Genomic DNA, 20,210 nt, shown 5'->3' with positions numbered 1-20,210 from the left:
ACTCACAGAAACATCACTACCAACAACCAGCACTACCCAAAACACAACAAATGGATAGAGAACTAGATAAGCTTATGCTTTAAAACTGAAAATTAATCAAGTATATAATCAGTGGTGCAGATCAGGAACAAAGTAAGACAACAACATATAAAGTACTCAAGACAGCAATTAAATTGAGACATTAAAACTCAATAAAACTTGCTTTGGTATCTTTCAAAGCAATCACCAAAATGAATCTAATTCTTCTGGTATGCACCTAGACATTTGATTTGAAGATACATGGATTTTTGCTTCTCCCTGTAGGTTCATTTCAGTCTTTTAAGCAGGGGTTGTAGAAGGTTAGCTTTCAATAATGTCACCATCAGTCAGAATTGTTACACTACAAGGGAAAAGCAGCAGCCTACCCAGTTTCTTGGAAGCCATCTGAGACACCATCCATTCTCATCAGTCCATTTTCCCCTCTTGCAGGCATTATATATGTCTTCAAAATTTGTCCCTGACCAGGTCAAGAATAAGCTTCCCAGTTTTTGTTCCTCAGCATCCGACAAAACCGTCTCACATGTAAAGTTATTGGCCAGTTAAGAAAAGCAGAGGGAAGCAGACTCCCCCTTCCTCCAATCCCCTCCCTACAGGTGAGTTTTTATGACTGAGGTCTCACTGCGGATACACCCATTCTCTGATTATCATAGGCAGGGAGGCCTTCTGTTACTTTCAGCTGCTGGTCACTGCCAAACATATGCAACTGGCTTTGGGGGAAAAAATGCCTAAAGTTTTTTCAGATCGGTATTTAAAGAAATCATCCATGCTTGGGTACATTTACTACTTTTTATTTTTTTTTAAACGAGAGATCTTAGAATAATCTGAAAAGGACAGAGTCCAGAATCAGTAATTCCAGATTTAGGTTTAAACATGCAAAAAACACCAGAAAATGTAATATTAATTTTCGATTTATGCCCAAGTCCATTACTACTTTCTCAAACTAAATCCCAATCTCTAGTATTAAAATCTGAATTACTTTCATTTGAAAGGAAAATCTTTGGTTATCTCAAATGTATTTAAGGAATAGCTCCAAAATACCTAACATCTTCAGATAAATTAAAATGTTTTTGGGGATGGGGATTAAGCAGAGAGTTATGTAACCTCTTGAACCATATATATATATATATAATATATATATATATTTTTTTTTTTTTTTTTTTTTTGAGACGGAGTCTCGCTCTGTCGCCCAGGCTGGAGTGCAGTGGCCAGATCTCAGCTCACTGCAAGCTCTGCCTCCCGGTTCACACCATTCTCCTGCCTCAGCCTCCCAAGCAGCTGGGACTACAGGCGCCCGCCACCTCGCTCGGCTAGTTTTTTGTATTTTTTAGGAGAGACGGGGTTTCACCGTGTTAGCCAGGATGGTCTCGATTTACTGACCTCATGATCCGCCCGTCTCGGCCTCCCAAAGTGCTGGGATTACAGGCTTGAGCCACCGCGCCCGGCCTTGAACCTTATAAAGAAATCATATAAGGTTTCAAGAAACTTGCCATAAATCAGAGGTCTTTGTGCCTAGAATGTTGTCAATATTCAAGAAATCAAGGCACAGTGGGCCTCAAAGTGTCAGAGTCAAAGAAGGAAAGAGTATTGAATATCAAGTTTTAATTTTAAAGAAAAATGTGGCTGGTGCATTGGCTCACACCTGTAATCCCAGCACTTTGGGTGACCGAGGCAGGCAGATCACTTGAGTTCAGGAGTTTGAGATGAGCCTGGACAACATGGTGAAACCCCATCTCTGCTAAAAATGCAAAAATTACCCAGGTGTAGTGGAGCATACCTGTAATCCTAGCTACTTGGGAGGCTGAGGTAGGAGAATCACTGGAACCCAGGAGGGAGACGTAGCAGTGAGCCAAGATAGCACCACTGCACTCCAGCCTGGGTAACAGGGTGAGAATCTGGAAAAGAAAAGAGAAGACGGGAGGGGAGGGGAGGGGAGGGGAGGGGAGGGGAGGGGAGAGGAGAGGAGAGGAGAGGAGAGGAGAGGAGAGGGAAGGAAGGGAGGGAGGGAGGGAGGGAGGGAGGGAGGAAGGAAAGAAAGAGGGGAGAGAGAGAAAGAAGGAAGGAAGGAAGGAAGGAAGGAAGGAAGGAAGGAAGAAGGAAGGAAGGAAGGAGGGAGGGAAGGAAGGAAGGAAGGAAGATGCCAGTCTTCTAGCCAATCATTTAATTTAATTTAATTTCCGGTTTTTAAAACTTTGCAGTTTGGGAGTTTTCTTACCAGTATTCTTCCCTTGAAAGATGCTACCTAATGTGTACAGTGATGGTGTAAACATTTAGACTTCGTCAGTGGGGGGCCAGGTGATTTTGCCCCAGAAGGAGCAAACTCTCTGGGTTCGATCATGCTTTTCTTTTCTGATGAATACAAAGCTGCTTCACGCTAAATATGGATGCACATAGAGATGTTATCACCCCTCTGTCCCCTACCTCTGTTAATTGTGTCTGCGTGGATTTGCCTGAAAGCCATTGGCAAGGGAGTTCTTCAAAATGTTAGGCTACAATCTTAATGATCCTTCCAAAACAAGAAGAGATGCAGGGGCCTCTGAAGTGGTTCACCTAGGGTTACTCTTGTTCCTATTTCCATAAACCACGAACTAGCAGGATTTCTGGATATGTATATATATAGAATCCCCTACCATTTTATGGAGTTTGTTACTCTGGGAAAAACTGTCTCCCCACTCCCCACAACCTCCTGAAAAAAAAAAAAAAAAAAAAAAACTTCAAATGCTTTGTGTTGTGAGAAAGGCTCATTAGGCTATAACACAGCCTGGTACTTGAATGTTTGACCTGGGGTTCTGGAGTTCCATTAAAGAGGAAGAGAGTTATTAATATACAACTGCAGCCAGCAAAAGCCAGCACAGGAATGCTGCACTGCTGTCTTTAATCTTCTGTTTCTTTGTTTTAAGAACATATTCTTGATTTAATTTCAGGTGTGTTCCCTGTTAGCTTCACACATATCCCAGGCGGTGTCTGTAGATTCTGAAAATCCTCATAACCACAAGCAAAAGTGCCAAAGAACACTACTTTGTATAACCAACATCTCTCCCTCAGAACTCAGCACCTTAAATACTACAACCCTAACTCTTTTGTGTCCATAAAACATTACCAAGAAAGCAACAGTGATTGTTAGTAACTATAATAGGGTGAGATAGGGAGGAGAGAAAGGAAACTGCTTTCTTGCTTCAGAAATAAATTCTGAAGGAAAGTGAACGTAAGAATCTGAACACCTAAAGCTACAAAAAGCAACTGAGAAGACTTAATTCTATAGGCCACAATGGTTTTTCTCTACCTCAGGTACTAAAAGGAGTTCCTATACCAGAGCTCACCACGTATCCTTTCAAGATGGAATTCATAGTATTTGGGCCCTTTTGTTAAAAAGTTTTTATTTACTTTTTAAATAAAGAGTTTGCTTATGAAAAAATGGACAATGGTAACATACCAGAGCCAGATCCAGAGGCAGTTACATCATAAATCAGATCTTTCAGGGTTTTTCCAGCATTTACCAGATTGCACTCAGAGAGTGGTTCCTCCACATTCGGTCTCTTTTTCTTCCTGTAGGAGCACTGTCGACCCTGGCATGCCCATATTGTCAGCATCACAGCTATGGACAGGAGGCAAACAGGCACAGTAATAATGATGGCCAGCTCCATGGGTCCAACTTTTGGGGCATTTGGTGACGCTAAAGTTTAAAGAAGAAAGAACATGACCATAAATCAACCCATTTTAAGTATTTTTGGAATTGGAATTGCAATCACCAAAATTTCACATCCAGAGTATGCAGCTACACAGTATGCACTTATGTTCATTGGTAAATGCTCTCTGTGGTATAAGAAAAGATGGAGAAAAAGAAATGAGATTAGGCTGCAGCTAGGAATGGTTATGGCAGGTGACAATAAGAAATATGATTAGGATAATGGAAACTAGCACGTGGGATCTGTGTTACGATCTCTGAAGCATTTCACTCTTTTCTGTCTACTATTTTTCCTCCATTATTCAGCAGTACATTTTTTTTTTTTTTTGATGGAGTCTCACTCTATCACCCAGGCTGGAGTGCAGGGGTGCAATCTGGGCTCACTGCAACCCCTACCTCCCAGGTTCAAGCCATTCTCCTGCCTCAGCCTCCTGAGTAGCTGAGACTACAGGTGCCCACCACCACACCCGGCTAATTTTTGTATTTTCATTAGAGACAGAGTTTCACCATGTTGGCCAGGCTGGTCTCAAACTCCTGACCTCAGGTGATCTACCCACCTCAGCCTCCTAAAGTGCTGAGATTACAGGCGTGAGCCACCATGCCTGGCCACAGCAGTCCACTTTTAAAGCATGTACATTCATTCTTTCATGCCAAAATAATTATTGAGCTCTTGCAATGTGTTGCTGCTATTCCAGGTGCTGGAGATACAATGGTGAGGAAAGAGCCCAAATTCCTGTTCTTGAGTCATATATGTTCTCACTCATCTACTAAACAGATGTTTAACACAAAAGCAAGAAAGAATGGTGCCACAGGAAAAAAAAAAAAAAAATGAAGCAGGGAAGAGAGAGGGAGTGATGGTGGGATGAAAAGGATTAAGAAAAGGACTGTGAATTTTATTCTAAAAAGTTGTTTCAGGGTTTTGGTAGGTGAGAAGCATGATCTAACTTTTATTCTGAGTGGCTGCTGTGTGAATAGACACTAGAGAAGCAAGAATAAACGTGAACAGGCCAATTAGAAACCTAATGCAAGAAGCCAGTTGGGAGACCATGGTGTTGGCTGACAACCTTACCTAAAATAGCACTTCTTTCCCATTCCCTGTACACTCTCAAGACCCTTGCCCTGCTTGATTTTAATTCCTAGCTCTGATCACCACCTAACACATCATATACTCATTTATTGATTACCCAGTTCCCTCCAGAAGACATAAGCTTCAGGAGAGGAAGAAGTCTGCCTGCTTTGTTCCCAGCCATATGTCCAGTGTTTACAACGATGCCTGACACATAGTAGATGATCAGTAAATAGTTCTTAAATGACAGAATCACTAAAAGTTCTACTAGTGGTATTCCTATAAGAGACAAGACTTTTCATTTTAGAAAAATAAATGTGATCATTGAAACCAAGTAACATAAGGATATAATTAAATTTGTGATTCTAATTTTAAAAACACATGAAGCCAATTTTTTTTTGCTTAAACTTCATCTTGCCTTTAAGAAATCTTTTTTTAATTTAGAAAAAAAAGTGATACATGAAAAATCTATGATGACAGATAATTTCCTGTGTTTTTCAAAGAAGTTATTTTGACACTTGAAACTGACACATTGTTCATTTCCTTTTCATTGACTAAAGATAGCCTCTGCATCAATCCCATTTCATCCCTTTGTCCTACTACTGTGGTGTTGATTTTTGTTTTTAATAAATCTTACAGCATATTTGATAGACTATGGGAACAGAATTGAAGAGACGTAGGTTCTCAAACATCAAGGAGAAGGAGAGGAATCCAGGTTTTAGAGAGAGAGAAACCAGCTCCACCTGTGGGCTGCCATCTTCTTGCTATGAACCTTTGGCAAACTGCCTCCCCAGCTGATTCCTCACAGATCAAAGAATGCGAGACTATGCTTGGAAATCAATAGCCTGACACCAGCACCAGGGCATCTAAACAAATGGCAATGATAATGGGCCTTGATAGTTTCGCCATTCCCCAGATGTCCTCCTTTGCACTGACAATGCTAAAGAGCTTAATATCTTAGACGTTCTTACACTTTACCAAAATGTGTCAAAAAACACATGACTATCATTGAAAACAAATATTATTTAATTCTGAAGGAAAAAGAATCAAATTTCCCACAAATGTGTTCATAGAAATTTCACTATAATGCCAAAGATAGTAGTTTATCTACTATCAGTAAGTAAAATATTTAAAATTGTTAAGTGAACTTCAGAAACGATCATAATCCATGCTGTTCTACTACTTTGCCTAGTGAATTTTAACTGATTACCAACTTTTCTTCCCTGAGTGTTTCAGAATTCCTCTGAAATCATTAGTAGTTATACAGGTGCATATGAGGAGAAATTGGCCCACAGTGTTCTTAGAATAGGTACTAAAAGAATTCTCTGACTTGACTTTGTTTTAGTAATCATTAGCCACGGTACTTCCAACTTCTGAAGTTTGCTGTTCCAAAATTGTGTATTTCACAATGATCTTTCAAACTGTCTCTATATTTTTATGTCTGCACAAAGGTATTCCAGTTTTTCCAAAAAAGCCACAGAATGCATTTAATCTCCTGCATCTTACATAAACATCTACTTAAATGTGTTTTTAAATACACAATTCCACTATTGAATACAATTACATGACTAAATTTTATTTTGATATGTGTTATTAGGAACCATCAATAAAACACTAGCATTAACAAGCTTATTGATCGTCATCATTTTTGTAAAGCTCTATTAAGCAGAGCTCAAATCATCACTATAGCAACTAATAAAAAAGCAAAAGGTCAGCAACCCTAAAAATAGAATAATCTCCATAAAAGTGCACCACTCTAGCGATGGCTATGGCTCTCAGAGATGTTTATTACAGATGAACAATGTTTCTACTTTTGTGAACAAATTTACCAATATGAGTCAGTAAAGAAAAAAGATTACTCAGCTAGAAAAAGTCTAGCAACACCATTCTGTAAGAACTCCTTAAACACTGAGGAATTTTAAAAGCAAACATTTGTAAAACTATGCTTTAAACCTAATGCTGATGATAATCACTAGAGGAGAAAAATGAAAAAAAAAAACAAAACAAAACTGTAGTCTACATCCAGCGAATCATGGTACAAGAAAACAATCATGCAGCTAAGAATAGGTTTCAATAATAACTAACTTTGATGAACATATTAATTTTTCTAGCAGTTTTACTTTCTTGATCACAGGAAAACTCTTATGATTTACATGCTTTGCAATTTAGGGGATTTTCTGTGCCAAGTGAGATGCATTCCCCATGGAATTAGCAGCTCCATGGAGGGACACGTTAAATCCCAAAAGTGAGGTGGGAGGAGGGCTGCATTGTTAATTCAAGTGATTTCACTCCTTAGAAAATTAGATTGAAGAGGATAGGGAAAATGAGAAAAAAGCACTAACCCAGAAAGGGTGAGGCCCTAGCTGACAAATATTCCCCCAAAATAAGCCCTACAATATGTTAAATTGAGAAAATGCAAGGGAAGGAAGTATTAACAAGATAGCAGGAAGAGAAGGGGGAAGGGAGAGAAGGAGAGAGGGAAGAAAGGAAAGAGGAAGGAAGGAAGGAAGGAAGGAAGGAAGGAAGGCAGGCAGGAAGGAGGGAGGGAGGGAGGAAGGAAGGAAGGAAGGAGAGAGGGAAGCAAGAAGGCAGGGAGAGAAGGAAGAAAAGAAGGAGGGAGGGAGGGGAGGAAAGAAGGAAGGAAGGAAGGAAAGAAGGAAGAAAAGAAGGAAGGAAAGAGAGAGAGAAGCAAGAAGGCAGGGAGGGAAGGAAGAAAAGAAGGAGGGAGGGAGGGAAGGAGAGAGGGAGAGAAGGAAGGAAGGAAGGAAGGAAGGAAGGAAGGAAGGAAGGAAGGAAGGAAGGAAGGAAGGAAATTTTGAATTTATCTTTGTGACTTTTGCAACTCTCCCTGGAGACCTGCGTGGAACTGGTGATTGTGAAAGTCACCGCTGGTTGCCACTGTCCAAGTGAAGACTTAGTTTAGATGCAGCAGCTTCTCCTAGAACAGTTTACTATTCCCATTACCTCCTCACTACTTCCTATTTCTTGCTTTAAGGAGAGCCTCAAGATGAAAAGAAAAAGATAAGACAATGTAGACATCATCCCCACATTTCCTTCCCTGCTCCTTCGTCATTGAAAGTACGAGAAAATATTGATGTTTATGAGATTTACATGACCTTCAACTTAATTAATTTACATTTCCTTAGCATATGCTGTAAGAAGGAGATGGCTATGTGAATCTGAAAAAGTCAATCCCTCAAGATGAATCCTGAGTGGCAAACAGGACCTAAATTTAAAATAGAACCAAGTGGCCATTTGCTGACTAGAGGTTACACACATACTGTGAGTTCCCAGAAAAGCCATACATCTGCTTAACTTTGAAACTTTCATAATTAACTGTTCTTGCCCATGTTACCTGAATCAACCAATAGACTGTGGCCTACATCAACCAATCAGAACTAAGCAAGTTCTAATCTTTCATTTTCATAGGAGGACCTGACTGAAAACCTAAATGGGAACTTTCTCTATAAAAGCCAAACAAACCCTGCCTTTGTTCTCTGGAATGCACCTTCAGTTTAAGCTGAGGGCTATTTCTACCCAGTTTGCAAGCTGTTTACTAGAATAAAATCTCTTTCCTCTAAGTTCCTTCTCAGAACTTTTGCTCACACTTAGAAGTGGAGGTGTGTACTTGATCAATTGCTTCAAATAATCATATGGACTACTGGCATGGAAGTCTTCTAGTATAATAGCTACATTTCAAATTACAGACACATTTCCCCACTATATTAAAATGGCAATCAGCTGACTAAAAACCAAAGCATTACAATGGAGTGACGTATCAGAAACCCTCTGAGAATAGAGGGAGTGAAGAGATATGTCCTGATGGAAAATTGTTTAGAAACAAACCAACCAACCAACCAACCGGAGACCTTCATCCAAACAAAGTCCATTCTTGTAAAACCTTTCAAGGTTAGTGCTTCCATCCCAAAAGTCACTGTCATTTTGCATTAAATCCACTCTCCCTCCTATTATGAATAGTTTTTCCCAAGTAAAAAGATAACATTTTACAAAGTCTAATTCATGAAGGTATAACTATTAATATCAAGTCTTCAAATGCTTTCTCACTCCCCTTCACTGTAAAAAGAAAGCATTTCCTTCTCCAGCTTGTGACTTTGAAATGTTCTCAGATAACTCACCAACCAAAAGGGAATATTGCTGGAGATGCTTTTTTTTTTTTTTTTTTTTTTTTTTGAGACTGAGTGTCGCTCTGTCACCCAGGCTGGAGTGCAGTGGTGCAATCTCGGCTCACTGAAAGCTCCGCCTCCCAGGTTCACGCCACTTTCCTGCCTCAGCCTCCCGAGTAGGTGGGACTACAGGCGCCTGCCACCACGCCTGGATAATTTTTTGTATTTTTAGTAGAGACGGGGTTTCACCGTGTTAGCCAGGAGGATCTCGATCTCCTGACCTCGTGATCCATCTGCCATGGCCTCCCAAAGTGCTGGGATGACAGGCGTGAGCCACCGCGCCCAGCCGGAGATGCTTTTTGATGGGTCTGTTTCTGTCCTGGCACCTGGAAGAAATGCCACCACTGTCAACTGAATGACATGATGATGTTCTGCCCATCCACCCCTATAAACCTATGACACAGTCCTGTGAATTCGATTAAAGGGACTTTATTTAGTTCACAGGTTTCTGGGGGAAAATAAGTGGAAATAATATGTACAGCTGAAATAGAAGAGAGAATATACTACCACTACAACATTCAAAGATAGCTCGTTTATTAGTTCAATAGGAATAATTGCTTTTGTAAAAAACAGAGTGACCCGTTAAGCAATGAGAAATCTCCCAAATCGTCATGATGGACCTCCCTTAACCTGCCACTTCACGGCATCCTAAAATGTGGGTACCACTATTTCCAATATTTGCTAGATGGTAATGAGAACACATTTCTAACCGGTTTCTTGATGCTTTACTAAGTTGGTTCAAAGATTAGCTCCAAATGGATTGCTTTGTATGCATTGACTGAGAAAAACTCTTTAGAGGGAATGCCAGAAAAGCAGGACAAAGTCCATGAGCTTGTGGAATTTAAGATCTACTATATAATATATGACCCACCTAGAGAACAATTCCCAAGCAAATTCACAAGTAAAAATATGGAGAAGGCTGAGTGTGGTGGCTCACGCCTGTAATCCTAGCACTTTGGGAGGCCAAGGCAGGCAGAGCACAAGGTCAAGAGATCGATACTATCCTGACCAACATGGTAAAACTCTGTCTCTACGAAAAATACAAAAAATTAGCCTGGCATGGTGGCTCGTGCCTCTAGTCCAGCTACTCAGGAGGCTGAGGCAGAAGAATTGCTTGAACCCAGGAGGTAGAGGTTGCAGTGAGCTGAGATCGTGCCACTGCACTGCAGCCTTGGCAACAGAGCGAGACTCCGTCTCAAAAAAAAAAAAGTGTATATATATATATATATATATATATATATATATATAAACATACATACATACATGGAGAAAATTTTAAGATTGGAGAAGGAGGCCCAAGACTAAACCAGGAAGAAGTTGAATCCCTGAATAGACTAATAGCAAGTTGTGAAATTGAGTCAGTAATACAAAGCCTACCAACCAAAAAAAAAAAAGCCCAGGACCAGACGTACAGAGAGGAGCTGGTACCATTCCTTCTGAAACTATTCCAAACAACTGAAAAGGAGGGACTCCTCCCTAACTCATTTTATGAGGCCAGCATCATCCTGATACCAAAACCTGGCAGAGATACAACAAAAAAAGAAAACTTCAGGCCAATATCCCTGATGAATACCAATGCAAAAATCCTCAATAAAATACTGGCTAAGCAAACAGCAGCACATCAAAAAGTTTAACTATTACGATCAAGTCAGCTTCATCCCTGGGATGCAAGGCTGGTTCAACATATGCAAATCAATAAATGTAATCCATCACGTAAACAAAACCAATGACAAAAAACACATGATTATCTCAATAGATGCAGAAAAGGCCTTCTATAAAATCCAACATCCCTTCATGTTAAAAACCCTCAATAAAGTAGGTATACAGGGAAGATATGTTAAAATAGTAAGAGCTATTTATGACAACCCCATGGCCAATGTCATACTGAACGGGCAAAGGCTGAAAGCATTCCCTTTGAAAACCAGCACAAAACAAGAATGCTCTCTCTCACCAGTCTTACTGAACATAGTATTGGAAGTTCTGGCCAGGGCAATCAGGCAAGAGAAAGAAATAAAGGTATTCAAATAGGAAGAGAGGAAGTCAAACTGTCTGTCTGCAGATGACATAATTCTATATTTAGAAAACTCCATCATTTCAGCCCAAAAACTTCTTAAGCTAATAAACAACCTCAGCAAAGTCTCAGGATAAAAAATCAATGTGGAAAAATCACAAGCATTCCTACACACCAACAACAGACAAGCAGAGAGCCAAATTAAGAATACACTCCCATTCACAATTGCTACAAAGAGAATAAAATACCTAGGAATACAGCTAACAAGGAATGTGAAGGACCTTGAAGGAGAACTACAAACCACTGCTCAAGTGAACAAATGTAAAAACATTCCATGCTCATGGATAGGAAGAATCAATATCATGAAAATGGCCATGCTGCCTAAATTAATATATAGATTCAATGCTATTCCCATCAAACTACCGTTGACATTCTTCACAGAATTAGAAAAAAACTACTTTAAATTTCATATGGAACCAAAAAATAGCCTGTATGGCCAAGACAATCCAAAGCAAAAAGAACAAAGCTGGAGGCATCATGCTACTTGACTTCAAACCATACTGCAAGGCTACAGTAACCAAAACAGCATGGTACTGGTACCAAAACAGACATATAGACCAATAGAACAGGACAGAGATATCAGAAATAACACTACACATCTACAACCATTTGATCTTTGACAAACCTGACAAAAACAAGCAATGGGGAAAAGATTCCCTATTGAACAATTGTGCTGGGAGAACTGGCTGGCCACATGCAGAAAACTAAAACTGGATCCCTTCCTTACACATTATATAAAAATTAACTCAAAATGGATTAAAGACTTAAATGTAAAACCAAAAACCATAAAAACCCTAGAGGAAAACCTAGGCAATACCATTCAGGACATAGGCATGGGCAAAGATTTCATGATGAAAATGCTAACAGCAATTGCAACAAAAGCCAAAATTGACAAATAAGATCTAATTAAACTAAGAGTTTCTGCACAGCAAAAGAAACTATCATCAGAGTGAACAGGCAACCTACAGAATGGGAGGAAATTTTTGCAATCCACCCATTGGACAAAGGTCCAGTATCCGGAATCTACAAGGAACCTAAACAAGTTTACAAGAAAAAAACAAACAATCCCATCAGAAAGTAGGCAAAGGATATGAACAGACACTTCTCAGAAGAAGACCTTCATGCAGGCAACAAGCATATGAAAAAAGGCTCAACATCATTAATCATTAGACAAATGTAAATCAAAATCACAATGAGATACCATCTCATGCCAGTCAGAATGGTGATTATGAAGTCAAGAAACAACAGATGCTGGCAAGGCTATGGAGAAATAGGAATGCTTTTACACTGTTGGTGGGAATGTAAATTAGTTCAACCACTGTGGAAAACAGTGTGGCAATTCCTCAAGGATCTAGAACCAGGAATACCATTTGACTCAGCAATCCCCTTACTGGGTATATATCCAAAGGAATATAAATCATTCTACTATAAAGACACATGCACACATTATGTTTAATACAGCACTATTTACAATAGCAAAGACATGGCACCAACCCAAATGCCCATCAATGATAGAACAGATAAAGAAAATGTGGTACATATACACCATGGAATACTATGCAGCCATAAGAAGGAATGAGATCATGTCATTTGCAGGGAAATGGATGAAGCTGAAGGTCATCATCCTCAGCAAACTCACACAGGAACAGAAAATCAAACACCCCATATTCTCACTTATTAAGTGGGAACTGAACAATGAGAACACATGGACACTGGGAGGGGAACACACACACCAGGACCTGTCAGAGGGTGGGGGGTAACGGGAGGGAGAGCATTAGGACAAATAGCCAATGCATGTGGGGCTTAAAACCTAGATAATGGGTTGATAGGTGCAGCAAAGCACCATGGCACACGTATACCTATGTAACAAACCTGCCTGTTCTGCACATGTATCCCAGAATTTAAAGTAAAATTCTTTTAAAAATTAAAAAAAAGAGTAGGGGAGGAGGGAAATAAGAAAAAGATTATCATGAGATATTTCATTCATGATGAATGGAACATTCATAAAAGAATATGTAACTGCACTTTGATAGGCATTTAAAGTAGAATGGGCTAAGAAACTAAGTCACAAACATCAATTTTTTTGTCTACTCCTCTCGTGTAAATCTGTACTTACTGGTTGCAGGCAGATACCCCCTCCACTCTCCCATCCTTGACTTCCTTCCCTTACAATGGTCATTTCTTCACAGTGACCATTGTAAGTTTCATCAAGAATCATCCAATTACAAGTTAATTCGCTTAGATCCCTCCAACATGCTCCATTTGCCATGCAGCAAATGGCTTCCCTTTTGCAAATAGCAAACATAATTATGTCAGAGGGGTTATTTGGGATCAATATGAACCTTATATACTGAATAAGGGCAGAAGATTTTCTAATCCAGAGATCAAATCGAGCCATGACAGAGGCAGAAATAACATGACAATTATTTCTCCCTTTTAACTGAATCAAAAGAGCTATTGATGGGTCATTCCATTGTTTGGTGCTCAGTCTATAAATGGCTATTTGCATAAACTATCTTCTTCTGGCCATGTTTCATAATGGAGTGCCACACATTAAAATATTTCCTGTATGTGTTCTCCTTGTGCTGCTGGTTTTCTGGGAGTATATGACAAACATCAAGAGGCTGCAAATCTTCTTTCATCCATTAGCATTGGAATTTAAGAAGAATAACATTTTTATGCTTTAAAGAAACAATCTTGGATTAAATAATATAATCGTTGTCATAAAAAGTATGAAGAACTTTCACTCAAGCGGAGGTAAGCTTAATAAAATGTAAACAGAATATAAATAGGTTCCATAATCAGTGTTCTTAATTTCAGGGCACATACCTAGCAGAAATGATAGTCTCTTAATCTTTGTTATCAAAACACATATTCTCAAATAATGCATGTCTGTAAAGAACTTAGATAGTAATTATTCAATAAATATTTTAGGGTTCCTTTTTTCTTAAATCAACCCTTTACATAAAAAAAAAAAAAGAAAGTCTTTGGAGTAGCACCCATATCTCAATCTCTCTGTTTCCCCAGCACATAAGCACATAATACAGAGCGTTATTCACAGAAGACACTTAAAATATTGATGACAGGGGAAAGTTATACTTCTCTGTCCTAAAGTCTATGCTAGCATAACTTCTCCCACAGCTAATATATTCACACAAAGCAGCTTGTTCACTTGGAAAAAACTGATGTGAGATAATCACATTTTGGCCTAGCTCACATATAGCTTACATATAGCTCAATGTCCTATACCTAATAATCGCCTCAAAAATATTTGAGTAAAAAAGTAAAGGTATTTAAATAACTGAGAGAGTAAAGCCTTATATAATGTAAAATCCTCAATTTAGAATTGGCTATAAACTTTGCTTTCAATTTCCTATTACATCTCTATGAACAAAATTTCATAATGTAAATCAGTGTATTTGTTTCTGGAGACAGGAAATGCCTCCTATATTAAACTTTAAAACACAAGTCTGACTTTTAGATGCTTATATTTCAGAGCACTTTCCAAACAATAAAAATCATAGCACCTTTCATTTTAGGGGGGAAAAAAGCCAGAGTCCCCGGAGAGTGAGGTATAAATGGATTTGTTCGTGTGATGGCAGAACAATTCCACAACGGGTCCCGTGAGTATTTCTCAGCATGCACATGTCACCTTTGCCTGACTAGAGCAATGAATTTATGTATCAAATAGAAAACCAAAAGAAAGTTAAGAAACAACAATGAGTCTTTTAAGATGAATGAAAATAACAAGACTTTTAAACTCCCAAAAGAATAACATTCACTTTCTGAGTCTGCAATTCTTATAATTACAGTTTGCTTTACAATTATTAGTTTTTGATAAATTAGATTTTAATGTTTTGGCAGTTTATCTTCTTTCAAATGCAAACTTTGGTTTGGTTTAAAAAGTCTAATTTAGACATGTGCCTAATCAATACGTATTATATACCTACCACAATTGATATAAATTATCAATTTTCCTTTTCCTCTTTATGCAATTGAGAACAGAACAGGAAGGCAGAAATTGTACTGAAGTTAATAAAGCGCCCACATTTTAATGTTTTGTCATATTTTCTTTATCAAAGTAATTATTTGAATTACTGAAAAATATAATGGCATTATTAAAATAGTATATTGAAATCTGGAGGGAAAAATCAGAAATTATTACAACACTTACCCTTTTAAGCACTGTATGTTTTGGTAGCAAAATGGGAACAAAGATAACTGGAATTTGAAGGGTTTTCTTTGTTGAATAGTCTATTTCCATATGAAGGGCTGTAACTAGTGCAAGCATGAACTAAGTAGCAATTCTTATCAAAATTAACCCTAAAAAGTGCCAGCTTCTCTAGCCCAGTCTTCCTGATCTTATTCTGGATGAATTTTCATAGACAATTTTAAGGTGCTCATGGTGCTATTTGACATCATCATGATTTCTCTGAGCATGTCCACGCTATTACCCAGAGTCTACAGAAATCAGTTCTGTCACAAACCAAAATACAACCCAGCCATAGAGGAACCAAGCAAAAAAATGGGATTCCTTCACACAGGAAAAAAATACTTGTCCAATATTAAGGAAGTAACATACAAAAATGTATTAAACAGAACAACTCAACTATGCTAAAATATAACTAAACTATTGATAGTGGGAACTCTAGGCCAGTGGATGTAAGCACAATACATCATGAATGAATGAAATAAATAAGAAAAGCCCATGCTCCACACCGAAGAGTCAGTCACTATTCAGCTTCGGCCAACTGATAGCATGAGACTTCAAGGATGTCGTAGCTTCTGAATTTTCAAGACCAGCCAGGAATCTGGATTTTTATACTAAAACTTTATCTTCATCCATTCTGTAAAATAGCATACACTGGGTAACTTATAAAGAACAGAAATTTATTTATCATAGTTCTGGAGGCAGGAAGTCTGAGATCAACATGCCAGCAGATTCCATGTTTGGTAAAGGGCTGCTTTCTGGTTCATAGATGGCACCTTCTCCCTGTGTCCTCTTATGGTGGAGGGAGCAAAGGAGCTCCCTTGGACCCATTTTATGAGGGCTCCACTCTCCTGACCTAATGAAGTCAAAAGACTGCTACTTTCTAGTACTATCACCTTAGAGGTTAGAATTTCAACATATGAACTTAGGGGGAACATATTCAGACCATAGCAGACTCTTAATGTTTAACATTATAAACAATTTCAATTTTCTTTCCCAGAAACTGTGTAGATCAAATAAAACCTGTCTACGGGCCTATCTCATAGACAGGTTTTATTTGATCTACAAACAAAAATTCTACCTTCTGTGGGCAGGTAGGCTTGCTTTGCTGCCTCTCTGGATGACTTGCTTTGTTGCTTTTATGTTAGTTAGAATTGAATTTAACTACAAATAACAAAGGAAACCAAATAAATCAATTGTTTTTCTCCCTCATGGGAAAGAGATCTGAAGATGGGTAGTCCAATAGTAGAAGGATAGTTTTATAAAGTTTTCAGTCAGGCCCCTGTCAGTTCCCTTGTTGCTGTCCTACAGTGAAACCATCATCCTCATGATCCAAGGCAGCTGCTATAACTGCTATACCTCCAACCTTTGCATCCAGGCAGCATGATGATAGTGGTACACTCATATGCCAATTCTTTTTTTTATTTATTTATTTAATTTTTTAAGAGACAGGGTCTTGCTCTATCACCCAGTCTAGAGTGTATTGGTGCAATCATAGCTCACTGCAGCCTTGGTCTTCTGGGCTTGAAGGATCCTCCTGCCTCAGCCTCCCAAGTAGCTGGGACTACAGGTGTGCACCACCATACCCAGCTAGTTCTTTTTTTTTTTTTTTTTTTTTTCGAGGCGTTTTGCCCTTGTCACCTAGGCTGGATAGCTATGCTGTGATCTCGCCTTACTGCAATCTCCGCCTCCCAGGTTCAAGCGATTCTCCTGTCTCAGCCTCCTGAGTAGCTGGGATTATAGGCATGTGCCACCATGCCCAGCAAATTTTTGTGTTTTTAGTAGAGACAGGGTTTCACCGTGTTGGCCAGGGTGGTCTCAAACTCCTGACCTCAGGTGATCCATCCACCTTGGCCTCCCAAAATGCGGGGATTACAGGCTTGAGCCACTACACCCAGCCTAATTCCTTTATTTTTTGTAGAGATGCAATTTCATCATCTGGCCAAGGCTGGTCTTGAACTCCTAGGCTAAACAGATCCTCCTGCCTGGGCTTCCCAAAGTGCTAGGATTACAGGTGTGAAACATTATGCCTGGCCACCAGTGCTGTTTTAATGAGTCTTCTCCAAAGTCCTCCAAAACACTGCCATTTATCTAATTAGCCAGAAGTTAGTTACATTACCACATTTAGCTGCAAGAGTAGCTGAAAATATTATCTGTTAGGGAGACAGCCACATACCCAGCTAAAAAGTCTAAGTTCTCCTGTGAAATGTGTATGGAAGAAAACCAGATGTCTTGGATACACTTATTTATAGTCATATTAACTTTTGACTCATTAGGCTTTTTTATTAGAAAAAGAATATATGTGCAACAAAACAAGCCAGACACTATACAAATTGACAAGAGAAGAGTTAAAGAATGTATAGTATATGTTTACCATCACAATAATTTCAACATTTCTGTAAACTTTCATTTTAGATACGTATTTTAAATATTTAATTGAATTTGTTTTCTACACTTTAATAATCATTGTTTTTTACCTGGAATGTTGAGTCTATTTACATTAAACTATTTACATTTAATTATTACTGACATATTTGGGTGTTCTCTCTTTGTCACATCTTCTGTGTGCTTCCTTTTCTCTCTTTTCCTGACTTCTTTTGGTTTTTCTGTCAGTTTGTTTGTTTTGTTTTTGTTTGTTTTGGAGACAGGGTCTCATGCTCCTGCCCAGGCTGCAGTGCAGTGGCACCCAGGTTGGAGTGCAATGGTGTGACCATGGCTCACTGCATTCTTGACCTCCTGGGCTCAAGCAAGCTTCCTGCCTCAGCTTCTCAAGTAGCTGGGACCACAGGCACACGCCACCACGCCTGACTACTTTTTAAAAATTTTTTGTAGAAACAGGGTCTTGCCATGTTGCCCAGGCTGATCTCAAACTCTTGGGCTCAAGCAATACTCCCACCTCGGCCTCTCAAAGCATTGGGATTACAGGCGTGAGCCACCGTGCCCAGACCTCTTGACATTTTTTGGATTGTTTTTATTATTCTATTTTTCCCTACTGAAGATTAGAAAGAACATACTCACATTCTATTCTTTTAAAAGTAACATAGAAATGACAACAGGCACATTTTAAAGCATTAATGCTTAAAAACATTTTTTACCCTTCTCCTAGACAGAATAAGGTCTTTAGAACATTTTAACTCCATTGGCCCCTCTCCTGACACATCCAGTATGCCATTATTACACTGAATGGTTTATATTAATATTTTTAAAGCCCTATCTGATTATTGCTGTTATTGTCAATAATATTCTTGAGAATTAGTCACATATTCTCACTTTCTTTGCTTTTCGTTCCTCCTTGCATGTCAGAACTTTGGTGTTACTTTCTTTCTGCCTGAAGTATATCCTTCAGAATTTCCTTTATCAAGGTGTCACTAATAGCAAACTCACTCTATTTCTGTTACTTTACAAGGGCCTCTTCCTTACCTTCCTTCTTTAAAGATATTTTTGCTGGATATAGAATTGTGTTACTAGCTATTTTCTTTCAAAATATTGCACATATAATTGCACTGTTTCTCTTTTCACTTCTTGCTATTGAGAAGACAATGTTAATTCTACCTGGGTTAACATGTTAATAAATGTTCATTGATTAACATTTAATTCAATTTAATTGAATTTAATTAAGACAATTCAAAGGAGCTGAATTTAATGTTAATCTATTTACTCAAATTTAATGTTAAATTGAGTTTAACTGAATTTAATGTTAAATTTAATGTTAAATTGAACTTAACATTATATTCAATTAAACTGATGAACATTAAATTAAATTCTGCTCTAATTAACTTTTTTCCTCTGTCAACTTTTAGGACTTCCCTTTGTCTTTGGTGTTCTGTAGTTTTACTATAATGTGTTAGGCTTTGGAAGTCTTTTTATTTGTCCTACTGATATTCATTGACTTTCTTGGGGTTGGGGACCAGTGTTTTCCATTCCGGAAATGTTTGAGCTGTTATCTTTGCAGGTACCGCTTTTGGCCCATTTTCTCTCCCCTGTCTTTTGGACTCCTATGTGAAAGCATGTGTTAGCTCTTCTTTCACTTTCCTCTGTTTGTCATCCTCTCTTCCATACATTCCATTTCTATTCTCCGTGTACTGCATACAAAATTATTTCTTCTGACCTGTATTTAAGACCCCTATTTCTCTCCTCAATCATTCTAATGCTAACTGTTCTTAAACCCATCCCTAAGTTTGGTAAATTAGTTATTGTATTTTTCATTTTTAAGAGTTTTCTTCTGTGCTTCTTTAAATCTGCTAGTTCACTTTTTAATGGCTTCCCATTCTCTAAAAATATTTTCAAGTTTGCCTTTTGTTTCTTTACGTTTGGAAAATAGACATAATTTTTGTCTGTTAATTCCAATATATGACGCCATCGTCTGTTTCTGGTATATGCTCTTTTCTGCTGTCCTTATTCATACTGCCTCGCATCCTTGTATGCTTGGTTGTTGGAAGTACTGAAACATGGAAGTAGGCTGGTGACATTGTCAAGCCTCTTTATTAACAAACAATAGACCCTGACTACTTCCAGATTTCTTGCCATGTGAGTCACTGAATTTCCTTATTAAGATATTATTATCTAAGTTTTGGATACTTTTTTAAAAAAATGTTCTGGCTGACACAACATTTTTTTAACTTTTGCCCATCTAATAGGTGGGAAAAATGGAATCCCAGCTAATAGTGAGGTTAAACATCTTTTCGGTATTTGACCATTTAGATTTTCTCCTCTGTAAAATTTGTTTACGCCCTCTCATTTTTTGTTCATTTAGCATTTTCCCTTTCTGAGTCTCTCTCATGTACCCTCTCTCTTTCCCCAACCCACCTTGCAATTAACACATACACAGACACACACACACACACACACACACACACCCTCTTTATCTTTTAAATAGTTATCTTTTTCCAGTCATATATACTACAAATATTTCTACATTTCCACCCAATATTTAAATTGTTTTCTGGTTTTATTTATGT

At 38.4% G+C, this 20,210-nt stretch overlaps 1 protein-coding gene across 1 annotated transcript in view; it reads right to left on the bottom strand.

Moving 5' to 3' along the window:
• The window catches only part of ACVR1C (activin A receptor type 1C), a 101,056-nt gene that overhangs the window by 23,395 nt on the left and 57,451 nt on the right, over nt 1–20,210 (bottom strand). Inside the window, exon 3 of the mRNA XM_033231433.1 lies at nt 3,470–3,709. Within this exon, the coding sequence (XP_033087324.1) occupies nt 3,470–3,709 (240 nt within the window). The remainder of the gene's footprint in view (nt 1–3,469; nt 3,710–20,210) is intronic.

This window comes from Trachypithecus francoisi, unplaced genomic scaffold, assembly GCF_009764315.1.
Source record: "Trachypithecus francoisi isolate TF-2019V2 unplaced genomic scaffold, Tfra_2.0 Lachesis_group13, whole genome shotgun sequence".
NCBI lineage: Eukaryota > Metazoa > Chordata > Mammalia > Primates > Cercopithecidae > Trachypithecus > Trachypithecus francoisi.
Note: the sequence above shows the minus strand (reverse complement) of the source record. Positions and strands in the feature narration are given on the sequence as shown.